The following is a 13,576-nucleotide window of genomic DNA, read 5'->3' on the forward strand; positions in this document are numbered from 1 at the left end:
AGCGTTCCAGAAATATAGAAAATCTGAAGAAGAGGAACACGGGGAGAAATACCGGATGAAACTGAAAGAAGCCAAGAGAGAGGTACGTCTGGTGAAGGCGCAAGCGGAAGAACAAATGGCTAGAAATGTAAGGAGGGGAGACAAAAATTTCTTCAGGTATATTAGTGAAAGGAGAATGACTAAAAAGGGAATTGTGAGACTAAAAGATACAGCGAAACGCTATGTAGATAATGATGAAGAAAAAGCCAATTTGCTAAATAGATACTTTTGTTCTGTTTTCACTGAAGAAAATCCTGGAGAAGGACCACGAGGGACTGGCAAAAGTACACCTGAGAATGGAGTGGATAGAGCACCGTTCACGGAAGAGAGTGTGTATCAACAACTTGGAAAGCTAAAGGTGGACAAAGCCATGGGACCGGATGGGATCCACCCCAGAATACTGAGGGAGCTCAGAGAGGTTCTGGTGGGTCCTCTTAAAGATTTGTTTAATAAATCCTTGGAGACGGGAGAGGTTCCGAGGGATTGGAGAACGGCGGATGTGGTCCTTCTTCATAAAAGTGGTGATAGGGAAGAAGCTGGAAACTACAGGCCGGTAAGCCTCACTTCGGTTATTGGAAAATTAATGGAAGCCATGCTGAAGGAAAGGATAGTGAATTTCCTGGAAGCCAATAATTTGCAAGATCCGAGACAACAGGGTTTTACCAGAGGGAAATCGTGCCAAACGAATCTCATTGAATTCTTTGATTGGGTAACTGGAGAATTGAATCATCGACATGCTATAGACATAATCTACTTAGATTTTAGCAAAGCTTTTGACACGGTTCCCCACATGAGGCTCTTAAATAAACTCGATGGGCTGAAGATAGGTCCCGAAGTGGTGAACTGGATTAGGAACTGGTTGACGGACAGACGACAGAGGGTGGTGGTAAATGGAGTTCGCTCGGAGGGAAAGGTGAGTAGTGGAGTGCCTCAGGGATCGGTGCTGGGGCCGATTCTGTTCAATATATTTGTGAGTGACATTACCGAAGGGTTAGAAGGTAAAGTTTGCCTATTTGCGGATGATACTAAGATTTGCAACAGAGTGGACACCCGGAAGGGAGTGGAAAGCATGAAAAAGGATCTGAGGAAGCTAGAAGAATGGTCTAAGGTTTGGCAATTAAAATTCAATGCCAAGAAATGCAAAGTGATGCACTTAGGGAGTAGAAACCCAAGAGAGACGTATGTGCTAGGCGGTGAGAGTCTGATAGGTACTGAGGGGGAGACGGATCTTGGTGTGATAGTATCCGAGGACCTGAAGGCGACGAAACAGTGTGACAAGACGGTGGCCGTAGCGAGAAGGCTGCTAGGCTGTATAGAGAGAGGTGTGATCAGCAGAAGAAAGGAAGTGTTGATGCCCCTGTACAAGTCGTTGGTGAGGCCCTACCTGGAGTATTGTGTTCAGTTTTGGAGGCCGTACCTTGCGAAGGATGTTAAAAAAATGGAAGCGGTGCAGAGAAAAGCTACGAGAATGGTATGGGATTGGCGTTCCAAGACGTATGAAGAGAGACTTGCTGACCTGAACATGTATACCCTGGAGGAAAGGAGGAACAGGGGTGATATGATACAGACGTTCAAATATTTGAAAGGTATTAATCCGCAAACAAATCTTTTCCGGAGATGGGAAGGTGGTAGAACGAGAGGACATGAAATGAGGTTGAAGGGGGGCAGACTCAGGAAAGATGTCAGGAAGTATTTTTTCACAGAGAGGGTGCTGGATGCTTGGAATGCCCTCCCGCGGGAGGTGGTGGAGATGAAAACGGTAACGGAATTCAAACATGCGTGGGATATGCATAAAGGAATCCTTTGCAGAAGGAATGGATCCTCAGAAGCTTAGCCGAAATTGGGTGGCGGAGCAGGTGGGAGGAAGAGGGGTTGGTGGTTGGGAGGCGAGGATAGTGGAGGGCAGACTTATACGGTCCATGCCAGAGCCGGTGATGGGAAGCAGGACTGGTGGTTGGGAGGCGGGAAGTACTGCTGGGCAGACTTGTACGGTCTGTGCCCTGAATAAGGCAGGTACAAATCAAGGTAAGGTATACACATATGAGTTTGTCTTGTTGGGCAGACTGGATGGACCGTGCAGGTCTTTTTCTGCCGTCATCTACTATGTTACTATTTTATTTTCCATGTTTTAATTTTGTTTGATTTCTATTGATTACCTTTAAGAGTGGACTAACACGGCTAACACACCTCTTTACATTGGTAGCAGCGAACATTGTATGCACTCCCTAATCCCAATTCCACCCCCTTCCCCATGATCAGAATCACTCTTCCAAACCTACCCTCCAGTTGCAACCCACCTCCCCTCGACGGCCTCTCACGGGGCCTACCTATATCCCCTGGGCAAGAGAGATCCCCATTCACTCCTGTCCCTACTAGCTACAAGCCCTAAAATGGCTGCCATGAGCTCTATATGGAAGGCTAACTTTTAGTGGTAGTATCATGAGACTACCGTTAGAGCTCACAGCAACCATTTTAAGGCATGTAGCTACTAGGGGCAGTAGCAAGTAGGGATCACTCCTTTTGGAAGCCTCCCCCTCCACTGGACCACCAGAGATATAGATAGGTTCTGAGGGGGGAAGCTTGGTCCCACAGTGGGGGTGGTCTCAGGGGCAAGGGGAGGAATCCTGGAAGTTGGTCACAATTGGGTGAGGGAGTGAAAATGACAAAGGCACTTATGCAGGTCTTAGCCATTATTCAGCTGGGACCTGCATTAAGTATTATGCAGATCTTGGCTGAATATCGGTTGCGACTAACATAAGAGTGCCCAGCATCAGTCTTGACAGAGCCAGGCACTGAATATCTGGGTCTAACTTGGCTGACGATGGTCAGTGTTTAAAAACCCATTGTCCACCGCTGGCTGAATACTGACAAATTTACCAATCAAAGGTTTACCCAGATGTGATTCATAGCATGGGATCACATCTTTAATTTAGACAGTGGTAAGAATTCATGCAATCTTCTACAATACAAAAGTCCTCTTTCAGTTCAATTTCTAATTTATTAAGCAATAATCCAAGAATGGGTACCAAACACCACCTCACAGAGTAAGGGGGTATTTAATCCATATAGGAAAAGGATATATGATTTGTGGCATCACTACTAGCAACTAATTTCTGTACAGCACATAATTTGTGCTCCAACAGTAAATTTTGGAGCTTTGATTCTATATTTTGATTCCTGAAGCAGGTATCTGTAAAAACATCGCAGACAGGTAGAAAGACAGTGGAGCGTCAGTCAAATTTGATTAAAATAAGTGTTATTGAGAGTTTACATTTTAAACTGAGAGCATTTGGGAACAGCTGATTTATTATCCATTTCTTTTGTTACAAAGAAACTGAGGCAAATGATGATATATGATTAAGCAAATATGCCTGAATTGACTATGTTTAAAGTGGATGCTTCTTTTGTCAAAAATTTAGGTTTCTGCACAGAGTGTTCTGGTAGGGGTTATCCCTTTTAAAATAAGCATAATATATGTGCTTATTTTGGTCTTTTCATGTTGGTGCCCTGTTATAAATAACTGCCCCAAAATGTCCTCAAATAAAAAAAATTTTCTTGTCACTGTACCTCTGTCTGGAGAATTAAGTAATGTTGCAGATGAGGAAGAAAGTCGCTTGCTAATGACTGGATCGACATGTTTTGAAAGATTCACTGTTGATACTGATCTCCTTTCTGGATCTAAAGCAAATAGGAATAATATTTATTTACAGATCACATGTATAAGAGTAGCTTCCCTAAATCCCTAAAAGGAAGTAATCACTATGAGGGTAATTTTCAAAAGCACTTCCATGGATGTCATAGAGCTTTACCCATGGAAATGGCCTTTCATAAAACTGTCCACCCAATATACTTTACAAATATTCTTGCATACTGCAACAGATTATATGCAGGATGCAAAGAACAGAACCTAAAGGAACTTCAGACAGCCCAAAACTCAGTGGCATGTCTAATATTCACATCTCCATTCTACCAAAGAGCCTCCCCCCTGCTTCAAGCACTACACTGGCTTCATACAAAGGCCAGGATATGGTCCAAGATCCTAACTTTTGTCTTTACAATACTTCATAGCATGTCCCCCAACTACCTGAAGAATCTCATAGATCTTCCACAAAGAAATGTCCTGTTCAGCACTCGAAACTTCCTCCTACTCCACTTCCCAAACTGTAAAGGTGTGAAATACAAATCCATCTACTCTGTAGGGTCCTCATACCTCTCTACCAAACTGTGGAACATGCTCACTACTACCATCAGGAGGTTATATAGAAACACAGAAACATAACGGCAGATAAGGACCAAACTGCCCATCCAGTCTGCCCTTCCTCAGTGCCCACTAACTCCTCCTTTTTCTAAGGGATCCCACATGCCTGTCCCACACTTCCTTAAATTCTGGCACAGTCTTTGTCTCAACGACCTCCACCAGGAGGCCACTCCATGTATACACCACCCTTTCCATGAAACAGTATTTTCTTAGATTCCTCCTAAGCCTATTTCCTCTTAATTTCATTCCATGCCCTCTCATTCCAGAGTTTTCCTTCATTTGAAAAAGGCTCATCTCCTGTATACTAATGCCACTGAAATATTTAAACATCTCTATCATAGCTCCTCTCTCCCACCTCTCTTCCAGCGTAGATTCATGAGCCTATCACTATCACAGTTTGGTAGCTGCACTCTGGACCAACTCCATCCTGTTTATATCTTTCTGTAGGCGCAGTCTCCAGAACTGCACGCAGTATTCCAAATGGGGCCTCACCAGAGACTTATACAAGGGCATGATCACCTCTTTTTTCCTGCTGGTCATCCCTCTCCTTATGCACCCAATCATCCTTCTGGCTTTGACCGTCACCATTTCTACCTGTATGGCCACCATCAGACACAATCACCCCCAAGTCCTGCTCTTCTTTTGTACACAGAAGTACTTCACCCCTATATTGTATTGTGCCCTTGGATTCTTGTAACCCAAGTGCATGACCCTGCATTTCTTAGCATTAAAACTTAGTTGCCAATTATTGGACCATTCTTCAAACTTTGCTAGATCCTTCTTCATGCCATCCACAACCTCTGGGATGTCCACTCTATTACAGAGTTTGGTATCATCTACAGAGACAAACCTTCCCAAACAGCCCTTCTGAAATATCACTCACAAAGATGTTAAAAGAGCCGGACTGAGGACGGACCCCTGCAGTACATCACTGATAACATCCCTTTCTTCAGAGCAAGCTCCATTTGCCACTACCCTCTATCTCCTCCCATTTAACCAGTTTTTAACCAACTATCTCATCTTTCTCAAAATGCTAAAGTCGCACCTCTTCTCAAAATTTTTAATTGAAGCAGGCTAACTCTACTAACCAAGATCTGCAGGATCATAATCTTTATTAATTCCCCCTCTCTTATATCTCCCAATACCATCTTGTAGTTAGCAACATTAAGGACTCTGAATATCAACAGTCGCTCTGTTACTTTAGATTAGAGTTACTATATTAATGTTTCCTGTAGAATCTTTATAATTTTGTTTCAATATGACAGTTTCCTGTATTGTTACATTACTCTTTAAGCCATATTGAACCAAACCTACTTTGGAAAATGTGGGATATAGCAACAAATAAATGGAAATGGATACATTCCGCAATACTTAAAAGTTCAATGTGGATTACCCTCAAAAGGAACCAGACAATCACCAGGAACACCAATCTGAATAACCAACAGTATACAATACTTTCAAGTAATCACAAATTCAGACATTTCCTAAACAAGTAGGTTTTCAATGCCTTCCTAAATTTTAAGTAATTCTTTATAACTCTAATTTGTCTAGGAAGAGAATTCCAAATGACCGGAGCTTGGGTGAATTTGCTTGCATATAAGCCTGCATGCATGCAATCTTATGTTAACTGACTGGCAGCATTCCCAGAGGCAAGAGGCAGGGCCTGCACTTGCACATACACTTTTAATTTGACCCGGTGCACATTATTTAAGCCTGAAAATTAGAGCGTAGCAAAGAACAGAAGTAAATATAAACACACAACTAACCCAGGGGTAATTTTCCAAGTAGAAGTATGTGCATACTTTCACTTTGAAAATCCAGCCAGATTTTCATAGAGAAAAATATACATTTACTTTTTAATAAGTGTGCACTCAGTTACAAAATTACACCCTGCAATTCATTAAAGTGCTATGAAAAGCATGCCTGGAAAGAAAGGTCAACTAGTGCTTGCTCACTATGTATACCTTAGTAGGCTGACTAGTTAGCTTCCAGCTCTTGTAACAGCTGCAAGAATCCAGGTGCAAGGATCCAGCGTTCTGAAATCATTTCATCTCCAATCCTCACTGAGACAGAAATAAATATACTTTTTTTTTTTTTTACACGAACTGCCTCTTTTTAACCTAGCTTTTCTACAGAGGAGGTTTGACAAAACCAACTGAACATACTTTTATGGTTGCTCTTCATTGCTGGCATGTTTTTCAGGAGTTGAAAACATCCTTTAACCTGGAGGAGACATTTCTGTTATCATGGTCTTGCAGGTCACTGTTTTGCATTATCATGGACCTTGTCAGTGCTAGTGAAGCTTTAAGGTGTATGCTGGTAACTGACAACTTCTACATTAAAGAACATGACTTTCCATTACGTGGAGGGGCATAATCAAACACGAACGCCTATCTCCACGGGCGTCTATGTCCGAAAACGGGTACGTGAAGAGGCGGGACAGCCCGTATTTTCGAAAAAAAATGGACGTCCATCTTTTTTTTCGATAATACGGTTTGTACGGACCAAATGCCATGGATTTGTTCGTTTCTGAGCTGGGCTTTTTTTTTTTAGCGATAATGGAAACTAAAAACGCCCAGCTCAAAAACGTCCTAATCCGAGCCATTTGGTCATGGGAGGGGCAAGGATTCGTAGTACACTGGCCCCCTTGATATGCCAGGACACCAACTGGGCACCCTAGAGGACAGTGTGGTGGACTTCAGAAAAAGCTCCCACATGCATAGCTCCCTTACCACGGGTGCTGAGCACCCAACCTCCCTCCCCCAAAACCCACTACCCACAAATGTACAACACTACCATAACTCATAGGGGTGAAGGGGGCACCTATATGTGGGTACAGTGGGTTTTGGAGGCCTCCCATTTACCAGCACAAGTGTTACAGGTAGGGGGGGATGGGCCTGGGTCCACATGCCTGAAGTGCACTGCGGTACCCACTAAAAGTGCTCCAGGGACCTGCATACACGCAGGCCTCTAGGACTTGTTGCTGCTGTATAACTTTGGCACACCAGTTGACACCTGAAGACTAATCTCTCCGAAAATGTCCTTTATTGGAATAAGCACGTTTACTCACAGTTAAATGCAGATCAGAGGTTGTGCCCCACTGGCAACGAGTCTCCCTGGTACTAAGATTAGCAGTAGGTCAGAGCTGGCAGAATGCTGTACAATGCCCTCTTTCAGCCACATTCAAGGGAAGAACTAGGTTCTGTAACGTGGCTAACACATGAAAGGGATCTAAAACTGGCTTACAAAAATGGCCACTACCTCATGGACTACCGGAAAGAAAACAGGGCACACTCTGACCCAGTAAGCAGGGGGGAAAGCACCATGGGAGTACAGCCTACCAACTACCAACATCATGAGCGTTTACCACAAGCTAGTGGAATCATGGAGCCCAATACCCTACACCCACCATAATGCATTGCTGATGTGACTCTGCAGTGCGCATAACTGAAAAGGTGTCACACTCACCCGAGAGCCACATCAGAACCAGGGAAAGGCTGTCAGAGGATAGAACACATTCTGCAGTCATGGAGGTGGGTACGGCATTTGAGGCTGGCATAGAGGCTGGAAACAAAGTTTATAAAGTGGGCTTTTTTTTTGTGCGATGGGGTTAGTGACCAATGGGGGAGTCCGGGGAGGTCATCCCCGATTCCCTCCAGTGGTCATCTGGGCAGTTGGGGCACTTTTTTGGGACTTGTTCGTGAAAAAACATGGTCCAAAAAAAGTGACCCAAAATCACGCTAAAAACGCCTTTTTTTTTTTTTTTCGATTATCAGCTAAAGACGCCCATCTCTCCTCGGCCGATAACCACGCCCCAGTCCCGCCTTCACCATGCCCCCATCAACTTTACCCGTTTCCGCGACGGATTGCAGTTGGAAATGCCCAAAATCGGCTTTCGATTATACCGATTTGGGCGCCCACGAGAGAAAGACGCCCATTTCCCGATTTGAGTCGAAATATAGGCGTCTTTCACTTTCGATTATGAGCTAGATAGTGTTCCACTATTCCAGAACCTGTGGGATAGTTGGGTCCATCAACCAGCAAGTGAAGATAGAAAACTGAAAACTGAGCTGAGACATATCTCTCTTGGCAGTCCTGCTCCTCAGTATTTTCTATGCCCAGCAGGTAGATGGACACACTTTTCAACCTCTAGTTCTCAGTGATTTGCTTCTGGTCCAGTTGGTCAACTAATTCCCAGTTGGGTTTTGTAGGTAAGTTGTAATATCTTTGTCTCTTCTTTTTTTCTAAACAGGCAACATCACAATGTACACAATCCATAAAGGTGTGAATAAGTGGATCTGTCTGTCCCGGGGGTATCCATTTTGAAGGTCTTTTTACAACTGAGACATCTTCTCTGAACACAATATGTTTATGCATGATCTGACCGCGGGTGTTCATGAACACTGTAGCGAATGCTACATACCTGTAGAAGGTATTCTCCAAGGACAGCAGGCTGATTGTTCTCACTGATGGGTTGACGTCCTCGGCAGCCCCCTCCATCGGAAAGTTTACTAGCAAAGGCCTTTGCTAGTCCTCGCGCGCCCATGCGCACCGCGCATGCGCGGCCATCTTCCCGCCCGAAACCGGCTCGAGCCAGCCAGTCCAGTATGTAGCAAAACAATACAGTTCAAGGGAAGACTCAACTCCAAAGGGGAGGCGGGCGGGTTTGTGAGAACAATCAGCCTGCTGTCCTCGGAGAATACCTTCTACAGGTATGTAGCATTCGCTTTCTCCGAGGACAAGCAGGCTGCTTGTTCTCACTGATGGGGTATCCCTAGCCCCCAGGCTCACTCAAAACAACAACCATGGTCAATTGGGCCTCGCAACGGCGAGGACATACTGAGATTGACCTAAAAAATTTACCAACTAACTGAGAGTGCAGCCTGGAACAGAACAAACAGGGCCCTCGGGGGGTGGAGTTGGATCCTAAAGCCCAAACAGGTTCTGAAGAACTGACTGCCCGAACCGACTGTCGCGTCGGGTATCCTGCTGCAGGCAGTAATGAGATGTGAATGTGTGGACAGATGACCACGTCGCAGCTTTGCAAATTTCTTCAATGGAGGCTGACTTCAAGTGGGCTACCGACGCAGCCATGGCTCTAACATTATGAGCCGTGACATGACCCTCAAGAGCCAGCCCCGCCTGGGCGTAAGTGAAGGAAATGCAATCTGCTAGCCAATTGGATATGGTGCATTTCCCTACAGCCACTCCCCTCCTATTGGGATCAAAAGAAACAAACAATTGGGCGGACTGTCTGTGGGGCTGTGTCCGCTCCAAGTAGAAGGCCAATGCTCTCTTGCAGTCCAATGTGTGCAGCTGACGTTCAGCAGGGCAGGAATGAGGACGGGGAAAAAATGTTGGCAAGACAATTGACTGGTTCAGATGGAACTCCGACACGACCTTTGGCAAGAACTTAGGGTGAGTGCGGAGGACTACTCTGTTATGATGAAATTTGGTGTAAGGGGCCTGGGCTACCAGGGCCTGAAGCTCACTGACTCTACGAGCTGAAATAACTGCCACCAAGAAAATGACCTTCCAGGTCAAGTACTTCAGATGGCAGGAATTCAGTGGCTCAAAAGGAGGTTTCATCAGCTGGGTGAGAACGACATTGAGATCCCATGACACTGTAGGAGGCTTGACAGGGGGCTTTGACAAAAGCAAACCTCTCATGAAGCGAACAACTAAAGGCTGTCCTGAGATCGGCTTACCTTCCACACGGTAATGGTATGCACTGATTGCACTAAGGTGAACCCTTACAGAGTTGGTCTTGAGACCAGACTCAGACAAGTGCAGAAGGTATTCAAGCAGGGTCTGTGTAGGACAAGAGTGAGGATCTAGGGCCTTGCTGTCACACCAGACGGCAAACCTCCTCCAATGGAAGAAGTAACTTCTCTTAGTGGAGTCTTTCCTGGAAGCAAGCAAGATGCGGGAGACACCCTCTGACAGACCCAAAGAGGCAAAGTCTACGCCCTCAACATCCAGGCCGTGAGAGCCAGAGACTGGAGGTTGGGATGCAGAAGCGCCCCCTCGTCCTGTGTGATGAGGGTCGGAAAACACTCCAATCTCCACGGTTCTTCGGAGGATAACTCCAGAAGAAGGGGGAACCAGATCTGACGCGGCCAAAAAGGAGCAATCAGAATCATGGTGCCTCGGTCTTGCTTGAGTTTCAACAAAGTCTTCCCCACTAGAGGGATGGGAGGATAAGCATACAGCAGGCCCTCCCTCCAATCCAGGAGGAAGGCATCCGATGCTAGTCTGCCGGAGGCCTGAAGCCTGGAACAGAACTGAGGGACTTTGTGGTTCGCTCGAGATGCGAAGAGATCCACCAAGGGGGTGCCCCACGCTTGGAAGATCTGTCGCACTACCCTGGAACTGAGCGACCACTCGTGAGGTTGCATAATCCTGCTCAACCTGTCGGCCAGACTGTTGTTTACGCCTGCCAGATATGTGGCTTGGAGCACCATGCCGAGACGGCGAGCCCAGAGCCACATGCTGACGGCTTCCTGACACAGGGGGCGAGATCCGGTGCCCCCCTGCTTGTTGACATAGTACATGGCAACCTGGTTGTCTGTCTGAATTTGGACAATTTGGTGGGACAGCCGATCTCTGAAAGCCTTCAGAGCGTTCCAGATCGCTCGCAACTCCAGAAGATTGATCTGTAGATCGCGTTCTTGGAGGGACCAACTTCCTTGGGTGTGAAGCCCATCGACATGAGCTCCCCATCCCAGGAGAGACGCATCCGTGGTCAGCACTTTTTGTGGCTGAGGAATTTGGAAGGGACGTCCCAGAGTCAAATTGGAGCAAATCGTCCACCAATACAGGGATTTGAGAAAACTCGTGGACAGGTGGATCACGTCCTCTAGTCCCCCAGCGGCCTGATACCACTGGGAGGCTAGGGTCCATTGAGCAGATCGCATGTGAAGGCGGGCCATGGGAGTCACATGAACTGTGGAGGCCATGTGGCCCAGCAATCTCAACATCTGCCGAGCTGTGATCTGCTGGGACGCTCGCACCCGCGAGACGAGGGACAACAAGTTGTTGGCTCTCGCCTCTGGGAGATAGGCGCGAGCCGTCCGAGAATCCAGCAGGGCTCCTATGAATTCGAGTTTCTGTACTGGGAGAAGATGGGACTTTGGATAATTTATCACAAACCCCAGTAGCTCCAGGAGGCGAATAGTCATCTGCATGGACTGCAGGGCTCCTGCCTCGGATGTGTTCTTCATCAGCCAATCGTCGAGATATGGGAACACGTGCACCCCCAGCCTGCGAAGTGCCGCTGCTACCACAGCTAGGCACTTTGTGAACACCCTGGGCGCAGAGGCGAGCCCAAAGGGTAGCACACAGTACTGGAAGTGGCGTGTGCCCAACTGAAATCGCAGATACTGTCTGTGAGCTGGCAGTATCGGGATGTGTGTGTAGGCATCCTTCAAGTCCAGAGAGCATAGCCAATCGTTTTGCTGAATCATGGGGAGAAGGGTGCCCAGGGAAAGCATCCTGAACTTTTCTTTTACGAGATATTTGTTCAGGGCCCTTAGGTCTAGGATGGGACGCATCCCCCCTGTTTTCTTTTCCACAAGGAAGTACCTGGAATAGAATCCCAGCCCTTCTTGCCCGGATGGCACAGGCTCGACCGCATTGGCGCTGAGAAGGGCGGAGAGTTCCTCTGCAAGTACCTGCTTGTGCTGGAAGCTGTAAGACTGAGCTCCCGGTGGACAATTTGGAGGTTTTGAGGCCAAATTGAGGGTGTATCCTTGCCGGACTATTTGGAGAACCCACTGATCGGAGGTTATGAGAGGCCACCTTTGGTGAAAAGCTTTCAACCTCCCCCCGACTGGCAGGTCGCCCGGCACTGACACTTGGATGTCGGCTATGCTCTGCTGGAGCCAGTCAAAAGCTCGCCCCTTGCTTTTGCTGGGGAGCCGCGGGGCCTTGCTGAGGCGCACGCTGCTGACGAGAGCGCGCGCGCTGGGGCTTAGCCTGGGCCGCAGGCTGTCGAGAAGGAGGATTGTACCTACGCTTACCAGAAGCATAGGGACCAGTCTTCCTTCCCCCGAAAAATCTTCTACCTGTAGAGGTAGAGGCTGAAGGCTGCCGGCGGGAGAACTTGTCGAATGCGGTGTCCCGCTGGTGGAGAGACTCTACCACCTGCTCGACTTTTTCTCCAAAAATGTTGTCCGCACGGCAAGGCGAGTCCGCAATCCGCTGCTGGAGTCTATTCTCCAGGTCGGCGGCACGCAGCCATGAGAGCCTGCGCATCACCACACCTTGAGCAGCGGCCCTGGACGCAACATCAAAAGTGTCATAAACTCCTCTGGCCAGGAATTTTCTGCACGCCTTCAGCTGCCTGACCACCTCCTGAAAAGGCTTGGCTTGCTCAGGGGGAAGAGCATCAAACAAGCCCGCCAACTGCCGCACATTGTTCCGCATGTGTATGCTCGTGTAGAGCTGGTAAGACTGGATCTTGGCCACGAGCATAGAAGAATGGTAGGCCTTCCTCCCAAAGGAGTCTAAGGTTCTAGGGTCTTTGCCCGGGGGCGCCGAAGCATGCTCCCTAGAACTCTTAGCCTTCTTTAGGGCCAAATCCACAACTCCAGAGTCATGAGGCAACTGGGTGCGCATCAGCTCTGGGTCCCCATGGATCCGGTACTGGGACTCGATCTTCTTGGGAATGTGGGGATTACTTAGTGGCTTGGTCCAGTTCGCAAGCAATGTCTTTTTCAGGACATGGTGCAAGGGAACAGTGGACGCTTCCTTAGGTGGAGAAGGATAGTACAGGAGCTCAAACATTTCAGCCCTGGGCTCGTCCTCCACAACCACCGGGAAGGGGATGGCCGTAGACATCTCCCGGACAAAGGAAGCAAAAGACAGACTCTCGGGAGGAGAAAGCTGTCTTTCAGGAGAGGGAGTGGGATCAGAAGGAAGACCCTCAGACTCCTCGTCAGAGAAATATCTGGGGTCCTCCTCTTCCTCCCACGAGGCCTCACCCTCGGTGTCAGACACAAGTTCACGGACCTGTGTCTGCAACCTCGCCCTGCTCGACTCGGTGGAACCCCGTCCACGGTGGGGGCGTCGAGAGGTAGACTCCCTCGCCCGCATCGGCGAAGCTCCCTCCGCCGACGTAGTCGGGGAGCCTTCCTGGGAGGTGGCCGCGGTCGGCACCGCACGCGGTACCGACGTCGGGGACCTCAACCTGGGCGATGGGCCAGCCGGCGCCACGCTCGACAGTACCGGAGGCGCAAGCACCGCCGGTACCGGAGGGGTAGGGCGCAACAGCTCTCC

General features: G+C 47.9%; 1 protein-coding gene across 5 annotated transcripts in view; it reads right to left on the bottom strand.

Moving 5' to 3' along the window:
- MAP7 (microtubule associated protein 7) overlaps positions 1-13,576 on the bottom strand; it is a 317,468-nt gene that overhangs the window by 133,647 nt on the left and 170,245 nt on the right. For all 5 annotated transcript variants that reach the window (XM_030198511.1, XM_030198510.1, XM_030198509.1 and 2 more), the window contains exon 6: positions 3,607-3,717. In XM_030198511.1, the coding sequence (XP_030054371.1) occupies positions 3,607-3,717 (111 nt within the window). The remainder of the gene's footprint in view (positions 1-3,606; positions 3,718-13,576) is intronic.

The sequence above is a fragment of the Microcaecilia unicolor genome, chromosome 3 (genome assembly GCF_901765095.1).
Source record: "Microcaecilia unicolor chromosome 3, aMicUni1.1, whole genome shotgun sequence".
Taxonomy (NCBI): Eukaryota; Metazoa; Chordata; class Amphibia; order Gymnophiona; family Siphonopidae; genus Microcaecilia; species Microcaecilia unicolor.